This window comes from Amblyraja radiata, chromosome 5 (genome assembly GCF_010909765.2).
Source record: "Amblyraja radiata isolate CabotCenter1 chromosome 5, sAmbRad1.1.pri, whole genome shotgun sequence".
Lineage (NCBI taxonomy): Eukaryota > Metazoa > Chordata > Chondrichthyes > Rajiformes > Rajidae > Amblyraja > Amblyraja radiata.
The window spans coordinates 36,779,979-36,801,143 of record NC_045960.1 but is presented as its reverse complement, the minus strand read 5'-3'; the positions used below and the strand labels follow the sequence as shown (position 1 = coordinate 36,801,143).

General features: G+C 42.8%; 1 protein-coding gene across 1 annotated transcript in view; it reads left to right on the top strand.

Annotated features, from left to right (window-relative positions):
- Positions 1-7,879: 7,879 nt before the first annotated feature.
- Positions 7,880-21,165, top strand: part of LOC116973193 (desmin-like) — a 52,293-nt gene continuing 39,007 nt past the window's right edge. Inside the window, exons 1-4 of the mRNA XM_033021028.1 lie at positions 7,880-8,162; positions 16,215-16,359; positions 18,589-18,738; positions 20,347-20,466. Coding sequence (XP_032876919.1) covers positions 7,936-8,162; positions 16,215-16,359; positions 18,589-18,738; positions 20,347-20,466 — 642 coding nt within the window. The 5' untranslated portion in view covers positions 7,880-7,935. The remainder of the gene's footprint in view (positions 8,163-16,214; positions 16,360-18,588; positions 18,739-20,346; positions 20,467-21,165) is intronic.

Genomic DNA, 21,165 nt, shown 5'->3' with positions numbered 1-21,165 from the left:
CCTTAATTTCACTTCACTTTTGGAATTCTGAAGTTGGGTACATGTCTCTCACACTTACCCTGATTTCCACAATTTTTTACAGCGCAAAAATTCAACATTTTGGCGGTTTTTAACAGGTAGGAAAGTACGTATTTCTTGCATTAATAACATATACCGGAAGTTACGGATGTCCTCCAGATGGATTGAGCGGCTCCGTGCGTCAAGCCCTATGACCCAGTGACCTTACGTGCACACCCCGTATTGCAAGCATTACTTTTGATTGGAATATAGAACAGTATAGTACAGGAATAGCCAACCACGCAAATACCGTTTACATGCACATTATCTAGGTCCTCCAATCCCCTGCCAGTCAAGTCAAGAGTGTTTTATTGTCATATGTCCCAGATAGAACAAGGAAATTCTTGCTCGCTGCAGCACACAGAATATGTAAACATAGTACACTGTAAATAATATGATAAATGAGAGAGAGAGAAAAAAGTTCAGTGTGTATATAAACATGCACACATACTCAAAAAACAAACAATAACTGCAATAATAATAATAATCATCATCATAATAATGATAATATTAATAATAATAGTCTATTGTAGTTCAGAGCTTATGAGGTTGTAGTGTTTAATAGCCTGATGGCTGTTCATGAGTCTGGCTAAATGCCACTTAAATGTTATTATTGTATGTGCCTCCTCCACCTTACTTGGCAGCACATCCTTGGTTTCTACCACTATGTAAAAAAAACGTGCCTTGCAAATCTCTTTTATACTTTCCCCCCTCTCACCTTGAATCTATGCTTTCTAATATTTAACATTTCCACTGGAAAAAAGGCTCTGCCCAATGTATGCCAAATGCAATGCCAAATAATATGCTCCGTATTATGGAAGTATGCAAAGGCAGTTCAAGTCATATGCCTGTAGCTACCCCTGGTTCAGGGTTGGAATATTCCTCCCACTCGAAAGACTATCGGAGATGGTGTCACAAAATATGCTCCGAGTTATGGAAGCATGCACAGGCAGTCCAAGGCATACGCATGTGGCAACGCCTGGTTCGGGGTACAGTATTTCTCCCACTCTAAGAGAGTGTCAGAGATCAGTATGGAACTGACTCTGAACATGACTATGTGCCTGAATCCCATGCTTTAATGCATGATGTGCGAGAGTCGCATAAGGAAGAGCTGCCTGCTCTTGCCTCTAAATTTGCTGTTCCCTTGGGGACGGACAAGCTACTACAAGAGGAGTTGGCCAGCAGCATCAGCTATCTAACAGAAATGACAAGCATGACAGACAGGGTCTGCAAATGGAACCTCGCTGAAGCTCCAACAAGCAAATCGACCCGGGGTCAGAGATGCTGGCAAGTAAGGTCTCATTATTAACCTCCGTAAACTCCGAAATGGAGCAGTCTGTCAGCCCAGGTTTAGGTTTACTGGCAGCAAGGGCTGTCTAGTGGTTTTTCACTGTCTCTGGGGTAGATCAGGTTGATGTAGAAACATTGGCAGAGTGCCTTGCATAGTAACCTCTGTAAGTTCCAAGTAGGAACAGTTTGGTTACCCTGGTTCAGGGTAGACCATCATGGAACTGGCTAGCCATATGGGTCATATTGACCAGGAAAGCACTGCCTCATCATCTGTGATTGAGGTTATCAGACTGCTCAGTAGAATGAAGTAGTTGAAGTCTTCCTCAACACATGGTTTATTTTCTTCTCAGTTAGTAGAGTAGCCGGTTCATTGGAATCATCATTGCCATCATCTCTGGGATAGGTAGTTACCAGCAGAAAGCTGGTCTGGCATATAATATAATTTTTATCTGACCTGCAGGTTCATGTTGTGAATCAACAATGTATTTATAATAATCCATAGGCTCCCAATACCAGTATTCCTGATTGAGTGGCGGGTCAAAGAGATTGTGTTGTGCACTCTGGCGACTCAGACAAGTAGTTTCAGTCAAAGGACTGCGAGGCAATTCCTGATTCAGGCTTGCAATATATTAATTTCCACTCTGGGGAAAACGCTGAGTATTCGTGGTGACTCTTAGTCAAGAGTTGACAGGGAACTCGTATTCCCACATCTAAGGGAAACTGTGGTTTCAGCTCGTCATAAGGTTCTGATTATATGTTATCAGCGAAATGTATGAATAACTAGATAATGCATCTTCTGCGGCAAGAGAAGCCAAATATTTCCGTCTGTATGGTCAATAGAGGAACAGGGGTTCCGAGTGCAATCAGTGATAGCTCATCCGAGGATGAGTGGTCTGGCCAAGGACTAAAGGGGTATATTTCTGATACTTCTCAAGATTACTGAAACATGGTGCAGGCCGAATCAGGTTAGCATTTGGCTAATCTGATCATGTGTTTAGTTACCCAGTTTAAGATGGATGATTTGCTTTCAGCAATTTAACTGATTCAGAGAATCAATCTTGAAGTTGCATACTCCGCCATATCTATACACATGAGGCGAAGATTCTGGTGTTTTTTGATAACAAAGCTAGTGGTAGAAGCCAATGCTGCCCAACTCAGATTAAAGGGCATTGTGTCATCGAGTTTTAGGTAATATGCAAAATTTGCAGCTGATAAAATTAGGGGTTATCAGTAGATACCTTTTGCGATATTAAAAATGAGGCAACATGAAATTTAATAGTGCCAATTTTGCCTATTCATTCACACCATGGTAAGGTGGCTGAAGCAACTCTTATTTACTCAGTCACGAGTGATGGCTGGGGCAGCCTGTCTTCTTGGGCAGCTAGCTCTGCACGATTGTATGAGAAGCTTGTAAACAACATATGTGAGTTACTTTTAAACAGAAGTAACAGAGGTTTGTGTGGCTTTCAGTTTGAGCCTAGAGAAGCGTTTATGTGATAGCACAATTGACATTGCTTGTGCTGCTTTGTCATTCTCTATAGTACCATAAGTGGGACAATAAATGATTGGTTATTCACCCGCTGTTCACTAACATTATGCAGGGTGTCTTTTATTTGACCACTCTTATAGCCTGCACTCATTGTAGTGTGCGATGTATATCAGTAAATTATCATGCAAATATTCTTCTACTATATTCCTAATGGGAGCAGTATTTTTTAAATGATTATGCTTTCAGCAACTGATCTCAGCACAAAGAACACAGCCTTTACTCATTCTCTGGCTTGGTCTCTAGGTCATAACTGACATTAGGGTAGCTTGTTATGGGAATTATCTCATGAGCAACATGGGCAGGATTGCGTACATTTGAAGTTGACAGCATACCCACCAGAGCAGAGATCGGGGGTGTCATTAGGTATACAAGTGCACTGCGTTTGCTAGTACCTATGAGATGAAACATAGTTTCTTTTTTGTTATTCAATAGTCTCAAGATATTGCTGATGGCTCATTAGCAGCCAATAGAATGGATTTTCCCTTTCATCATACAGCAAGAGGCTTACATAGTGCGTGTTAATAAATTATAAAATTTGGTTGAATATGTCTGGATATTTGCAGATAGAATTCTGCACAGTGTTGCATGAGTTATTGTCTAACTCAACAGTCCATTTGGGACTATGGTCCAGTTAGAACAATGCAAGTTAGCATAATGATATTAATAACCCATGTTTTTTCTACCATTAATGATTTATCTGTTTAAGTGTTTCACACACAGTTTGGGTTACTGCATGAAACCACAGAGCTTTGAAGTCTTCACGTGATTCACATGACTTCAAAATAAAATAGAAAGATTAAACGAGAACTTACCGTTTGATCTTTATTTTATGAGAAGTTGAAGTGAGGGAATATGTGCCCTCCACTCCCAACCCTACTTCTCATAAAGACCATTCGGTAGTTTAAGCTCGTTAATCTTTCTATAGCTTAGGTCAGCAACTATTCTGTGGTTTCATACAGCTGCTCTAAAGATTGACGCGCATGCGGACAGGCGGGCTCTTCACGTATTCCCTCACTTCAACTTCTCATAAAATAAAGATCAAACTTCAAACGGTAAGTTCTCGTTTAATCTTTCTATTATCCCTGCCATTTACTTATTATGACATAGAAGTTAACCTCCAAAACCTCATACTGGTCTGGATTCAATTCTATCTGCCATTGTTCCATTTATCTTTGCAGTGGATCTCTGTCCAATTGTATCTTGAGGTACCCTTCTTTATTTTCAATGACTCCACCAATGTTTGCGTCATCTGCAAACATACTTATCATACCCCCTATATTCTCATCATAGTGATTTATATTGCAAACAACTAAGGTAACTGCACTGATCTTTGCAACACAACACTTACTACATATTGCTAGTCAGAGAAGTACCCATCCACCATGACCCTCTAACTTCTATCATCCACCCAGTTTTAGATACAGTTCACCAAAATATTTCAGCCTCTTGGTACCTAACCATGTATACTAACTGACCATGAGGGAACTTGTCAAAAACCTTAGTGTAGTCCATATAGACCATGTCCAGTGCCTTTTTGTAGACATAAAACTGCCAGTATACATATCAATTAAAATTTAATCTACATTGTATCCATTTATTTTCCATCAATATACCCACATATAAAAGTATAAAATCACAAATGCCAAAAGTTAAATATATTATTAAAATAATACAATGATATAATGATACACCAAACCAGGCTTGATGTACAGAAATATTAGCACAAGCACCAACCTCCACGACATTCTTACACATGAATACCAATGAAAAATGTTAATTTAAGACCTTGCCCATATCCCTTGGCTCCACACATTGATTTCATCTATGGTTCTTAAGGTGACATTCATTATTTAGCTATCTTCTCACTTCTAATATACTGATAAAAGACTTTACACTCTCCTTAATCCAACTTGTCAAGGTCACTTTGTGGTCCTTTTTGGCCCTCCGAATTTCTTTCTTGAGTTCTTTCTCCTATATTCCCTTATATCAGGCTCTTTCCTGTTGCCCTATGATTAAATTTACAAGCTGATATGTGTAACACACAGTCTCTTTAAAAGTACAGTAGTGCAGAGAAAGGCTGTTGGTACATCCATATCACCAACTTGCACCTCTTATACTCACATGCTGATGCCTCTTTTACTGGACTAAAGTTTTGTGTTTTGCCTCTTAACTCCGGGAATTTCAAAAACAAGGGTGGGTGCTTTATAACGTATATCAAACAGTATAGTTTTGGATTGGATTGGATTCAATTTATTGTCATTGCACTTTTCAGTGCAACGAAATTGTTTAGCCTGCAGTCATAACATAGAATAAATAACAAACACTCAACACAGTTTAAAGTCCCAAAGTCATTGTCTCTTCCCTCCTTGCTCTTCCTCTGCGCTGAGGCAATCCAGGCCTCCGATCGAAAAGTACGAGATCAGGCTCTTCAGCTCACTATGTCTGTGCCAAACATGATGACAAATTAAACTAATTTATTCTATTGATAAATATTTTATGATAGCTCTATTGAGGAGTATACCCATGATGCTATCAGTAGGATCTACAAAGAATGTATTTACATATTATACGTGCACAGAGTCTTTTGCTCAGAGTAAGGAAATCGAGAACCAGAGGGTTTAAGGTGAGGGGGGGGGGGGGGGAATTGTATAGAAATCTGAGGGGTAACTTTTTCACAGAAAGGATGGTGGGTGTATGGAACGAGCTGCCGGAGGAGGTAATTGAGGCAGGTATATTGCAACGTTCAAGAAACATTTAGACGGGTACATGGACAGGTTTGGAGGGGTATGGGGCTAAACACAAGCAGGTAGGACTAGTGTAGATGGGACATGTTGGTTGGTGTGGGCATGTTGGGCCAAAGGTCCTGTTTCCACACTGTATGACTAGGCCACTAGGGGCGCCGCATGAAGGCTGCCTCTGCCTACATTCTGTCTGTTTTTTCCATCTCTTTTTTATTTTTTAGTTTGTTTAAAAGTATGTTGAGGAGGTTTCTTTAGCTTTTCGATGTGGGAGAAGGGGGTAGGGCAAGGGGGAAACCGTCTCCCAGTCGCCTCCTGGCGAGGATGCGATTATTCGCCGAGTCGCGTCCTCGCCCCCCTCCTCGCGGCCTACCAACTGGATTGGCGCGGCCTTTGCAGCCTGGGACCGAACCAGAGCTCCAGCAGTGGCGGCGCAGCGCTGGATACATTGCAGAGCGGGCGATGCCTCACCTGGGATCGCCGTTTGAAGCTCCGGAGTGCTGGGCCTGCTACAACAACATCGCGGGGCTGTGGTTTGAAGAACATCCAGCGCGAGCGGCGCTGACTTCAACATCGTGGTGCCCTGGGGCCCTTTGTCGAGAGCCTCCAGCGTGGGTCTCCGCTCGGCGCAGCCTGTGGACTTCGGGAGCCGCAGACCCCGGAAGGAAGTGGGCGATTCGGAGGTCCAAGCGCTGAGGTTGTTCTCCCGTTCCGACATCGGAGTTCCATCATCCCGGCGAGAGGGCCTGAGCATCGGGCCGTCCGTAGCGGCGACTACGGAGGGCTGCGGAGGGCTCGGGAGGTCCCGACCATGGGTGTACATCAAAGAACATCAAAGAGGAGGATGACTGAACTTTAGGTCTTCCCTCACAGTAGGACAGGGGATGTTTATGTTAAAATACTATTGTGTTTTGTTATTTTTTTATTCATATGGTGACCCCAAATTTCACTGTAACAATTGGTGCATGTGACAATAAATGCCTCTTGAATCTCTCTTGAATCTATACATGATAGACACAAAATGCTGGAGTAACTCAGCGGGACAGGCAGCATCTCTGGATAGAAGGAATCGGTGATGTTTTGGGTCGAGACCCTTCTTCAGACTACACTCATCATGAACATACTGCACTGCATCCACTCGTTCCATTCAAGGTCTCAGCTGCCTCTCTTGTACTCCATCTCCATCTGGTAGCCATGCCCTCCTGTGCAGTGTTGGAAATACATCTTTTACCATGTCTTCCAGTAACTCTGGGGTGTATAAACGCATGGGGTGTATAAACTCTGGAACGAGTTTCAGTTCATATTTCATAGTCCTCTACTTGGCATGGCAACTTAGACTAGCTAGAGACAAAATTTAGCTTTTTGCAGATGCATAGAAGATAGCCTCGGCATGGCACATAAGAACTTAACGCGCATTCTGCACCTGATGGCACGGCATAGATAATCACAACATGATCCCAGGACTTATCAATTTTGCTCCCTATAGATTTTATGAAGATAGATTGCAAGTTATTGTTAGGCCTAATAACAAACGAAATCTTTCAATAGGCACAAATATTTAGTTATTTCAGGTCTGAGAGTCTGACGAAGTTCATAATTCATAAGTTCCAGGAGCAGAATTAGGCCATTCGGCCCATCAAATCTATGCCGCCATTCAATCATGGCTGATCTATCTTTCCATCGCAACTGCCTTCACCCCATAACCCCTGACATCCATACTAATCAAGAATCTGTCAATCTCCGTCATAAAATATCCATTGACTTGGTCTTCGCAGCCTTCTTTGGGTTCCTACCCAAAACGTGGTGGTCCATTCCTTCCACAGATGCTGACTGAGCCGCTGTATTCCTCCAGCACTTCGTGTTATGTTCAAGACTCCATTGTCCCTTCTGTCTGAATAGCGAAGTTTTTTATTTATTACAACGAATCAAGTACAGAAATCAAGTACGTTAATATCATACACGTGTGGCCTCAACTGTTAAAAATATATTTATAATAGGAAACATCTATAATAAATACCGTTCATGTTCCACTTTCTGAGCGATCACACTTCAATGCATGGTAATTACATCAACGTGGCGTCAATGTTTTATTTTAAGACCGTCGTTCTTTTGTGCTTTTTCACACAACTGTGGCACATATTAAAGGGGAGGCCAGCCCAAAAAATTGAGCATTGGTAAAACATTCCAAACAGTCCCATGTGCTGATCTGGCATCGCATGGGGTGTATAAAAAGCCGCTTCATGGAGATGCACATAGAGAGTCGTCGCCGCAGAAAGAAAGATCAGTCAGCAGATCGCCACGATGAGTCGCAGCCCGGAAAGGATGTCCTCGTACCGCCGCCACTTTGAGGAATGTACTGCCAGCAGTGCCTCATACCGCGGACGGCTGCCCAGCCTGTCGCCGCCCCGCCGCACAGTGCGGCCACGCTCCGCCAGTTGGAACCGCACCTCCGACCGAAATGTACCAGGAGACTGGACACGGGCAGGCAGGGGGACCGCCTCGGAACTGTTTGGACGTCGCATGACAAGGTGAGAACCAGAAACTGACTTATTTAATTCAGTTAAAAAAAAACCCCCACAAAGTGCTGTAGCAACTCAGCGGTTCAGGCAGCATCTCTGGGGATAGACACAAAAAGCTGGAGTAACTCAGCGAGACGGCAGCATCTCTGGAGATAAGGAATTGGTGACGCTTCGGGTCGAGACCCTTCTTCAGACTGGAAACATTGGATAGGTGTTTCAGGGCGGTACCTTCTTTTCAGACTGAAGAAACGTTGCCTATTCATGTTCTTCGGTGATGCTGCCTGAACCGTTGAGTTACTTCAGTACTTCACGTGATAAGAGCAGAATTAGGTCATTCGGCCCATCAAATCTACTTCGCCATTCAATCATGGCTGATCTTTCTTTCCCTCATAACCCCATTCTCCTGCTTTCTCCCCGTAGACCCTGACATCCGTACTAATCAAGAATCTATCTATCTCTGCCGTAAAAATACCCATTGACTTGCCTCCACAGCCACCTGTGGCAACGAATTCCACAGATTCACCACCCTCTGACTGAAGAAGTACCTCCTCATCTAAAGCAACGCCCTTTAATTCTGAGCTATGACCTTTGGTCCTAGACTCTCCCACTAGTGGAAACATCCTCTCCACATCCGCTCTTATTTTGTAAACCAGCATCTACAGTTCATTGCTTTTTATATTCTTTCTCGTTCGTGTGTAAACCAAATGGATTGCGGAAGATATTTAAAGAAATGATTTGCTGTGAAAGAAAGAAAACACACCAACATCAGTCAAACCAGAAAACATCTTCATACTAATGGACTGTACTTTACTAGTGTAGCGCTAGGAAAATTTCAGCAAAGTAAACAGCATTAAAATAAATAATTAGTCTGTTTTAATTTAAGGCATTAATATTGATAAGGACCTGGAGAGTATTCTCGTGTTTGACTAATTGCAAGGCACAGCATGGAAACAGGCCATTTTAGTTGAGAGATACAGTGCGGAAACGCCCTTCGGCCCAACGAGTCCGCGCCCACCAGCGATCTCCGTACACCAACACTATCCAACACATGGAAAGCCCACACAGTAACGGGGAGAACGTACAGACTCTGGACAGACAGCACCCATAGTCAGGATCGATTTATGGGTGATCTATACCCGTATGATGTATAGATCACCCATAAATGCTTGAGGGCTTCCTTTCTTTGATAAGACTGATGTTAAAAAATGGCAATCCATTAAAATAGCGTTATCTTTAGAAAGTTGAATTATGTACAGTATTTGAATATATCAGTGATAACTGTTTACAGGTCTTTGACAATCGAGAGGCCAACTGGGTCAAAACGTTCAAAAAATATACTAAGAGTTATTCTTGGGGACAGAGAATTGAGTGTGAATCGTAAAGATCCAACGTGAATACAATGCAGTGGTGGAGATGATGCGTTCATGCATTGGGTCTTTTCCACGGTTCATTTGCCCTGAGTTATATCACGCTAGCATTCTGGGACTGAGGAGGAGGGAGGGTGGAGCCAACTTCAATGCAAATTATAACAAAAGTATTTCATGAATAAAAGCATGAGAGGAATAGATTGGATAGATGCACAGAGTCTCTTGCCCTGAGTAGGTGAATCGAGGGCCAGTGGACATGGGGTTAAGGTGAAGGGGAGAATATTAAATCGTAAGGGGTATATTTTTCACACAAAGTGTGGTGGGTATATGGAACAAGCTGCCAGAGGAGGTCGTTGAGACTGGGACTATCCCAATGTTTAAGAAACAGTTAGACAAGTACATGGTTAGGGATATGGACCAAACATGCGCAGGTGGGACTAGTGCAGATTGGCCAGTGTGGGTAAGTTGGTCCCAAGGGCCTGTTTCCACACTGTATCACTTTATGACTCTAATAATTCCTAGATGATGGCACAGTGAAATCAAGAGTTGGTCCGTTTTTAAATGCAGATGTATTTTCAATTGCCAGTCTCTTTCTTGATTACGAGCAGATGGCTGGCCACATTTTACCCTCTAATATTGAAAGGAAGAAAGTATTTTGTATTTGATCCAGAAGGCTGTAAATTTTCTACATTTTGTACAAATACATATATACAAATTATATACATACAGCACATCTTTTGTGTCAGCCAATTAGGACTGCAGATTGTCATTTAACGGTTCAGTTTGATTCAAATATTAATTTAATGTAATTTCAAAATTACAATATGGATTCATTTTAAAGTGAACAAACACTGCAGTCAGAATTGAATTGTAATTTAGAGTGCATTTGTGTCACATGATGAGTACCTTGGTACCTTCCCTACGAACGTGGATTGTGGATTATGCCGGTCGATTGTCTTCCTCTCTCCACTAATGTCGATTGACGAGTGGAATCACCAACATGATCTTCCCACTCCCTCCCCACCATGGGAGTACACAAACTCCCATGCCCACACCACCCACCATTAAAGCTTGGACGTGAATGTGTGACCGCGTGGGTTTTCTCTGGGTGCTTCGATTTCCTCCCACACTCCAAAGGCATACTGGTTTGTACGGTAATTGGTTTATGTACATTTGTGCAGGAGAGCTGGCCGGCGCCGACTGTTGGACGAAGGGACTGTTTCCGCGCTGTATCTCTAAAGTCCAAAGGGTGATTTAAAATAAAAACAAGGCAGAATGAGGTGCATTCGAGGGTTACGGATTAATACATCCAAGTACATTCCATAAGGCTTTCTTTGATTACCACGTCTTAGGTTTCGGGAGGATTTAACTAGACTGATAATCGCAGAATTGTGGGAGAAGATGGAGGCAGAAGCATCGACAACGACTATATGATTGAGTTGAATGTCATGCAATATCGCAAGAACAATAATTTTACATACTCTGGAAAAAACATTCTAGGGGGTTATATTTTCCCACATTCGCACTTACTTCAAAAGTTATTTGAAAGCATCAATGAATAATTCTACCCTCCCTTGCACTGGGCAGAACTCTTGCTGCCAGAGCGCCAGCAGATACAACGGTGTGTGCCAGATTCCAACAGAGCAACAGGCAAAATATGTAGGAAGGAACTGCAGATGCTGGTCTGAAGAGGGGTCTTCCATTGCTTCTATCCAGAGGTGCTGCCTGTCCCGCTGAGTTACTCCAGCATTTTGTTCCTTTCTTCACAGCAACTGACAAACTGAGTGAACAAAGTATTTTCCTTAAAGCATGGGGCTAAGATGCGGAGGGCTGGTATCAAATACATCAACACTAAGCAGAGTACAAGTGCATTGATTTATTTTTAAGATGTATTAATGTTTTCACATAAGAACATAAGAAATAGGAGTAGGCCCTTGGGATCTATGAACTGCTTATGGATGATCTACCTCCGTACCATTTTCCAGCAGTATCCCCACATCCCTAAACTTCTTAAAGTTTAGAAATCTATGGATCCTTTTTGGGGTTGAAAGCAAAACTAAAAGCAGCTTTAAAGCCCTCAGGGGTAGATGATTGCAAAGATTCTCCGCGCTCAGAGTAAATAAATGTCTCCTCATCACAGTCTTAAATGTCCAAATCCTTATTCTGAAACCGTGCCCAAGACGTCCATGCCTTTGCCACGCACCCTACATGCAGCGCGGAGTCCTTTATGAATTATGTATACTTTGATGCTGGGGCGGAAATCCCGGGGGGGGCCACAGGTCCCTCCTCTGTTTTGAGAGGTGGGGGACATCCCTCCCCCCCCCCCCCCCAAGTTTTTGTAATCCGGATTTTAAAACCCGGTGAAATCTCCGCTTTCCGGGTGGGACTGCTGATCGAGGGCACTGTTTGGACGAGAGAGACGTCGGTCAGCAGGCAATGGGAGCGGGACATGATGATTCAGCATGATCATTGGAGGAGGGAGGAGTAGGGGGGGGGGTGGGACTGAGGATAGAGAGCGGTGATTGGAGGAGGAGACCTGCGCCTCATCCGAAGGCAGGATCGATCCCAGCTAACCGGCCCTGTCTCGTCCGGTCCCACCCGAGTGCCCCCCCCCCCCCACGTGTGGCCGGAGAGGTCGGGAGTCAGACAGAAGCTGTACCTCCAGGCCCACAGCCAGCGCAGAGAAGCAGCGCAAAACCCAGCTCAACTCTGCATGTTCCGCCAGGTTAACCTACAGCCCTGCCTGACTTGCGGGAAATATGGCTAGCGCGGAGAAGCAGAGCTGGTGTCCCATCAGTCCAGGCAGGGCTGTAGGTTAACCCGACAAGACAAGCAGAGTTGAGCTGCATTTAACACTGGATTGAGCCTCCGAAGCCTCGCGCGCATTCGTGTGTGCGCGTGCGCGCCCGGCCGCCAAAAAATTGTGTCCCCCCTGTTTTGATGAGATCTCCTAGCAGTCTTCTAAACTCTAGAGAATACAGATCCATTTTACTCAATCTGTCCTCAAACTTGTCATCTTTTTGAACCCATGTGATGAGTCTTTCCTACACTCACATTATGGGAAATATGATGTTTCTTGGACTAGAACTGCATACAATACTCCCCAGGAGTAGTTTCAGCAAGGCCTTGCGCAATTGCGATAGGACTTCATTACTATTGTAGTAATCAAGACGGCACGGACAAGTTGGACCGAAGTGCATGTTTCCTTGGTGTATGACACCATGACTCCAAGTTTTTACTACACGGGTGCTGGTTGTGCCAGGAACGGCTGTCGCGGCACGTTGTGTAGGCAGATGTGCAGTTTAGTTGTCATCATGGTCGGGACAAGCATCGTGGGCCAAACGGCCTGTTACCGTGCTCTACTGTACTTCTATGTTCACGTAGACCTTCATTAATTCTCTAATCATCTCGCAGGCGTTGTGTGCCTTCTTTCGGAAAGACACGGGGAAAGTAATTGATTAATTCTTCTGCCGCTTCTGCCTTCTCAATTACGGGCTATTAAAACATAAACTAGATTCTGTTGGAGAGATCTTCCGAACATTGGAAAAGGAATGGCGAGAATCTGTAGCAGAGATGTTAACTATAACGATTGACAATCTGACAGCACCTCGAAATTTGACATCTATTTATAATATCTTTGGTCACATGAGGAAGAGTCTTTGCAGGTATCCTCAATCTAAACTGGAATTCAATTGTAATGCTTTACTGTCACATGTACTCTTGAAATATCTCTATGATTACCGGCGCAAAAATACATTGTCAGTACTGACATGCGATTAGAACTGCTTCTTGCATGTTCAATGGTGGTTCGACTATGTCAAGAAATTTTTAAATTTTGGTATTTTAGTTCTGTTCATACTGCCATAAAAAAGGGAATTGATTTAGCAAGGAACCATCGGCTCGTACTGTTAATGATGTACATTGCCAGAAAGGACAGGAACATTAACTGTAGCTTTACATCATGCTGTCAAAACTATTGTCCTTTTCTAATTTAATGAGTGATTTGTGCACAGCTTTCTATTACTGTCACTTTTGGAATTTCTGGAATAGAGCCGAATGGCATTGTCTACAATCACACATCCGGACAGCATTGCCGTTACAGGTCATGGAACCTAAATTACATGTAGGATTGGAATTCTGCTTTGGCATTGATCACTTAAACCAGGAACCTCCTTCTGAAAATATATCAAATTCTTCCAGAAAATAATAATTAGTTAAGTAAACAGCTGCAAAAAACAGCTCAAATGATGCGAATTAAATCGGTAGTGCTAATATGACACAACCCTGAGTATTAGCTTATATCATATATGGTTTTACATGACAACCCAACCACATAACCATAATAAAGAAAAGTTCTCCTCATTGTTCGTTTTTCGTATATTGAAAATATTACGCACAAAACTGCAACAACATAATATATTGTAGGTAATGGATAGCTGCTTTAAAGGGTTGAAGTTGCCGTTTATTTAAGGCGAAACACAAACATTCCAGCTGATTTTATAATTGTGCCTATATTATTGTGCTGGGTAGTGTTGTAGATCAGAGGGTTCTATGAGTACAAGTGCATGGTTCCTTGAAGGTCGAGTTGCAGGTACATAAGGTGGTCAAAAAGGCTTTTGGCACTTTGGCCTTCATCAGTCATAGTATTGAGTATAGAAGTTGGGAGGTCACGTTGCAGTTGTACAAGACGTTGGTGAGACTGCATTTAGAATATTGTGTTCAGTTCTGGGCACCATGTTATAGGAAAGATATTGTCAAGCTTGAAAGGGTTCAGAAAAGATTTACGAGGATGTTGCCAGGATGAGAAGGTGTGAGCTATAGGGAGAGGTTGAGTAGGCTGGGTCTCTATTCCATGGAGCGCAGGAGGATGAGGGGAGATCTTATAGAGGTATACAAAATCATGAGAGGAATAGATCGGGTAGATGCACAGTCTGTTGCCCAGAGTAGGGGAATCGAGGACCAGAGGAGATAGGTTCAAGGTGAAGGGGAAAAGATTTAATAGGAATCCGAGGGGTAACCTTTTCGCACAAAGGGGGGTGGGTGTATGGAACAAGCTGCCAGAGGAGGTAGTTGAGGATGGGACTATCCCATCGTTTAAGAAACAGTTAGACAGGTACATGGATTGGACAGGTTTGGAGGGATATGGACCAAACACAGGCAAGTGGGACTAGTGTAGCCTCGACATTGTTGGCCGGTGTGGGCGAGTTAGGTCGAAGGGCATGTTTGCACATTGTATCACTCTATGACTAGGATTTTAAAGGCACATCGGAATGGCATTTTGGTTGGCATGGGCAAGTTGGGCTAAAGGGGCCTGTTTCTGTGTTATATTACTATTATTAAGGGGCGGCACAGTGGCGCAGCTGTAGAGTTGCTGCTCTACGGCGCCGGAGACCCGGGTTAGATCCCGATTACAGGTGCTGTCTGTAAGGTGTTTGTACGTTCTCCCCGTGAGCTTCTTCCCCACAGCCATCAGGCTATTAAAATCAACTCAAACAAAACTCTGAACATTAATAGCCCATTATCTGTTTATTTGCACCTTATCTGTTTTATTTATTCATGTGTGTATATATTTATATAATGGTATATAGACACACTGATCTGTTCTGCATTCATGCCTACTATATTCTGTTGTGCTGAAGCAAAGCAAGAATTTCATTGTCCTATCTGGGACTCATGACAATAAACTCTCTTGAATCTTGAATCTTGACCTCCGTGGGTTTTCTCCGAGATCTTCTGTTTCCTCCCACACTCCAAAGACGTACAGGTTTGCAGGTTAATTGGCTTGGTATAAGTATAAATTGTCCCTAGTGTGTGTAGGATAGTGTAAATGTGTGGGGATCGCTGGTCGGCGCGGACTCGGGGCGCTGAAGGGTCTGTTTCCACGCTGTATCACTAAACTAAACTAAACTAATAATGACTGTTACATATATGTGATATTTCTAGCACTTGCTTTTTTTTACAGTGAAGGATTATGCAATATTGCTTAACATAGAAACATAGAAACATAGAAAGTAGGTGCGAGAGTAGACCACCAGGTCCGTCGAGCCCGCACCACCATTCGCTCATGGCTGAACACTAAACAGACACACTTACCCACAAACAGTAGACACAAGACACAGAACACAAGACACTACCCTCCCCTTTATACCGCTATCACCCCTCTCCACCCCAAGAACCGCGTGATCTCCTGGGGGAGGCAAAAAAACGGATAAAAACCCAGGTCCAATTCGGGAAAAAAATCCGGGAAATTCCTCTCCGACCCCAATCCAGGCGATCGACACTTGTCCAGGAGATCACTCAGGTCTTACTATACTAACCATACCTAGGTCCATATCCCTGCCCTCTCCCCGTAGCCCCTTATCCCCTTGGCAGCTAAAAAACCATCTATTTTAGACTTAAATATATTTAACGTTTCTGCTTCCACTGCTCAAAGGGGGGTGGGTGTATGGAACGCCGATGTTGGTGCTCGTTTTCTTTCAGTATCACCCCATTCCATCCTGCCTCGCCTTCTCTCGAATATCTTATATGTACTGTAAACGTCTGAAATCCAAACGCCTGAAATCCAAATGTCCCAACTGCTGGAGAAGAGTTGGACAAAGCATTTATTGTTAAAGATAAAGAGATTGACTTGAGCCTCTTGTCAATAAGGTGCAATGGGAATGTTGTTAACCGCCTGGCCTTTTGTCTGTCACAGCTTGGGAACGATATACCTGGCTACAGGGCCTACTCTGGATCTGGACGCCGCCACCGCCAAAAATCAGGAATTCATGAGCACAAGAAGCAACGAAAGGAAGGAGATGGTGATTCTGAATGACAGGCTGGCTGCTTACATCGAGAGGGTAAGAAATGCTGAACGTGGTAGCTAGTGTCCGAAACACAAGTCAACTACTTAACAGCACTTTCCCACCAACACCCACTTCAGCCAATAACTCTTCTGCAACTTACATCTGCATGTTAAAGGAGAAATGTCAAACATCTTTTAAGAAAAATAACAGTTTTTACTCCACTAAACCTATGTCCAAATTTAAAGGTGCAAAGAACATAATCAGTCTGAAGAAGGGTCCCGATCCAGAGATGCTGCCTATCCCATTGAGTTGCTCCACAACTTTAAACCAGTTTCCGCTGTTCCTTATTTCTATGATCTTTATTAACTGTTCTTAGTTTAGTTTAGATTTAGAGATACGATGTGGAAACATATGTAGAATAGATCATTGTTAGCTAGGAGAAGGTGATAACAAAGCAAACAGAGATATACAGGAAGTTTTGGTATTATTGTGCCGGTCCTAATGGAACAATATCATGCGGTATTTGTGAAATACAAAGCAAATACTGGCATGCTTGGTCCCTGCATTGATTATAATTCAGCATTTTATTAAATTTAATTAACCTCCTTGCGACTATTTCCGTCGGCTGGTGCTTTGCTTATGAGAGGAAGCATGTTGTCTCATGCAGCATGGAAGTGCAATGGGAATGTTGTTAACCAGCTGACCTTTTGTCCTTCACAGCTTAGGAATGATATAACTGGCTACAGGGCCATGTCTCTGAAATAGCCAGGGAGCCAGTAGGGCCCGGTCTCATGTAGTAGACGGAATCAAGGGATGTGGGGAGAAAGCAGGAATGGGGTACTGATTTTGGATGATCATATTGAATGGCGGTGCTGGCTCAAGGGGCAGAGTGGCCTACTCCTGTGCCTATTTTCTACGTATGCAATGCATTTTATGCATCCTGTAACCCTGCATTTAATGCCGGGATGTTCAATCTTGCGTAAATGCAATCGTCGTTCATTCAGTTTAGTTGCAACAGTGGGACGCGTATGAACATTTTGGTCTCAGTACTTTTTTTAACAAAATGGAACAGATTGCTGGTGGTGATAGTTAAAGTTGCACAAGGTTTCACCCTGTACGTTTATCAATATATTTGCTTCTGCGATTAATAAGATCAGATATACATTACCACTCCGAGACAAATAACTATCGAAGAAGAGTCTTGACCCGAAACATCATCCATCCTTTCCATCCAGGCATTTTGTGCCTATCTGTGGAGTTCAAAGTACAGTCTGCGAGCCGAGGAGTTTAAGGTAGCACGCTACTTGGATTTAAGTTGATGGCTCTTTTTAAAAACAGCCGGACGGTGGTCGGCTGAATGAATGATTCCCTCTTGTGCTCCTACAGAGTTGGATCCAGTCGATCCTAATCAACTCTCATCGCTGGTTTCAGTGAAGTGAAAAGTGTACAATGCACGAAGAACCATTATCTCACAGCTTAACAATTACTTTGGGGGAGAGATCACCTCATTTATTAACAGTGTAGGAGCCAGCATTCATGTCCTCAAAATTTTAAAGAGAAACAATGCTATTATTTTAAAACTGGGAGAATTAAATTCCCTACCAACATTTTAAATGTCTTCTTTGCTCTGGTTTCAAATTGGTTTAGATAGTTTCTTAGCACTGCTGACTTGATTTGCTTCCGATTTAGATAATGATTGGGAGCTTACCCTTGCATTATAATACCAGGCTGATTATTTGACAAGTTGGGCTGAAGGGCTTGTTTCAATGCTGCATGACTCTATGTCCTCAGGAAAATTATTTTATATAATCTGGAAAATGGATGACAAGTTATCCGGGTTATGGTGTCGAAACAGGAACTGCAAGTGCTGGTTTATATCAAAGATAGACACAAAGTGCTGGAGTATCTCAGTAGGTCCTATCCTATCAAGATCATACCTCTTAACATTGATTTGTGTTACCACAATCTCATCAGCTGTCTGCTTTATATTGTAAAGCAATGCTAGGGGATTGTTCAATTCATCTCTACCGTATTGAGGACATTGTACTTTGTCTAAGGAACTGATGCCCTGCAATGCACTACAATGCTGAGAACTATATTCTGCACACACTATTTTTCCCTTTGCTTTATCTTTGTACTTGAGTTTGAACGGGTTGTAGCTATGTATGGTATAACTGATTTGTTGGGATAGCATGCAAAACAAAACTATTCACTTTACCTTGGCAGGTGTGAAAATAATAAACCTAAACCTCGACTTAAACCTAAATAATGTGTATTTTGCAGGTGCGGAACTTGGAACAGGACAATCGGATTCTGGAGGCAGAGGTGGAGACTCTGAAGAGTCAGTGTCTGCCTCCACAAGGCCTGAGGCTTCTGTATGAGGAAGAGCTCTGTGATCTACACCATTTAGCTGATCAGATGAAAGCTCAGAGGGTAACACGTAACTGATTCTTCACAATAAACACTTTACAGGTTCATTGTACAAAATTCAGTCAAATACAACCCACTTCTGTTGCTCACCCTTGATAAAGTCTGAAGAAGGATTTCAGCCCGAAACTTTGCCTATCTCCTTCGCTCCATAGATGCTGCTGCACCCGCTGAGTTTCTCCAGCATTTTTGTGTACCTTGATAAACAATTGCTCAGATGGGAAATTAATGTACAATTCCAGATCTAAAATCATTGATGATGCCTCTAATCCGCAACAGGTCCTACAGCTCATACATTCGGCCATGATAAGGTAGTGCTGGTGGGGAGGAGAGTGGAGGCTTCTGCAGGGACTGGAACAAGCCTCATTCATGAAAATACTTTAAAAAACTTTTGTTAGTTGGCTCAGATATGCCCGTTGTTTATGCCCAGTCAAACATTCAATACAATTCTGTAGTACTCTGGTCACAAGACTGTGCATCGACCTGATCTATTCCTCTCATAATTTTGTACACCTCTATAAGAACCCCCCCCTCATCCTTCTGCGCTCCATTGGATAGAGACCCAGCCTACTTAACCACTCCCTATAGCTCACACCCTCTAGTCCTGGCAACATGCTTGTAATTTTTTTCTGAACCCTTTCATGATTGACAATATCTTTCCTATAACATGGTGCCCAGAACTGAACACAATATTCTAAATTCGGTCTCTTCTTATAATTCTTACACAACTGCAACATGACCTCCCAACTTCTATACTGTGATTCAATACTGACTATTTCCCCTCTACTCATTCAGTCTAGAATCTAGATAAAGGATCTTGATATGAAACCTCGACTGCCCTTTTCCCTCCACATATGCTGTCTGACCCCAACTTTGTTTACAGCTTATGCCCATGGTCACCCCGATTTTACGCTACCAGATACATCCACTCTCTCCCACCCACGCAGCAGCTTTACAAGATTATTTTGTCTCCTTCTCAATTGTGATGAAGGGTCTTTGGCCTGAAATGTTGGCTCTGTTTCTTTCCCCACAGACTCGGCTTGACCTGCTGAGTATTACTAGCATTTTTCTTTCAGATTTCCAGAATCTGCTGATTTTTGATTTTTTCTCTTTTACATGGCACTTGAGGTGGCTAGCAGTATGAAGTCAGCATTGCCCTGGTCAGAAATAAATATATTGGACTCAGATATGTCTCAGATATGAAGCTATTGCAGCCACAATTTCTGCTTCCCCTTTAACTGCTGCAGGGACGGCTTCTGGATTGAAATGGTTACATTGTTTGGAGCTTTCTCTGTGGCTTAAATTGTTTATAACCTGGGGAAATAGGATAAATTAACGCAATATGAGATTATTACTCCTGAAGGCAAGTTCAAGTTAGAGGAAAATCCAGCCATGATAATATGATTATTTTATTCTTTTAGCAAGACCATGTTTTTTTTGGTATTAATTGTATGAATCCCGAATATTGTCATTCTGCAGAATATGCAACATTGTCATCACTTTATAAAGGTTAAAATGTAAACAATTTGTAGGATAGAATAATATGCGAATGATGTTATTCAGAAGAAATATTATTGCACGAGATAATAAAAAATATTGCTTTTATTGCCACAGGATATGACATTTGCTGCAAGAGATGCCATGACTGGTGAATTGGAGATCATAAAGACGAAATATGAAGAAACTGTTGTGGCTCGGAAGAAGGCCGATGATGAAATTGAGGCATTCCGCCCAGTAAGTAAATTGCCACTGTCCATCTTCCAACCTGCATGCTAAGCCAGAGTAAATACCTACTGATTGCATAACCATCCTAAACAGTGCTTTTAGAGTTGAAAGATACAGCAGGGAAACAGCCCCTTTGCCCACCATGTCTGCGCTGACCAGCGATCCCCGTTACACTAGCACAATCCCACACACTAGGGACAATTTACAATTAACCTACAATCCTGTGCATCTTTGGAGTGCGGGAGGAAACCTGAGCATCCAGGGAAAACCAACACAGATACGGGTAGAATGTACAATCTCCATACAGACAGCAGCGGTAGTCAGGATCGAAGCTGGGTCTTGCTGGGTGTAAGGCAGCAATACTACCGCAGTGCCACTGTAACTCCCCAAGGTGGCCTGTACTTGTTTACCCTTTTCAATCCAATAAGGCTCAGTATTCAGATATCTACATTTGAATCTGGTCAAAGAAACTTTAGTGGAAGAGTCAGTAGAAACCCCAGAAAGGTTGTGGCAATGGCATTTCCATTACACATTCACTGCAGTTCAAAAAAACTGCCCTTCAATAATTTATACAAGCATATTGATTAAAGTTTCTTCAACCGAGTTCTGAACTGGAGTTGCTAGCTCAGCCACAGGTGTTACCTCAGCAGTCTCTGGTCTTTGTCCACCCACCTGCCCATCATAATATTCCCCTCATCTGTATCCACT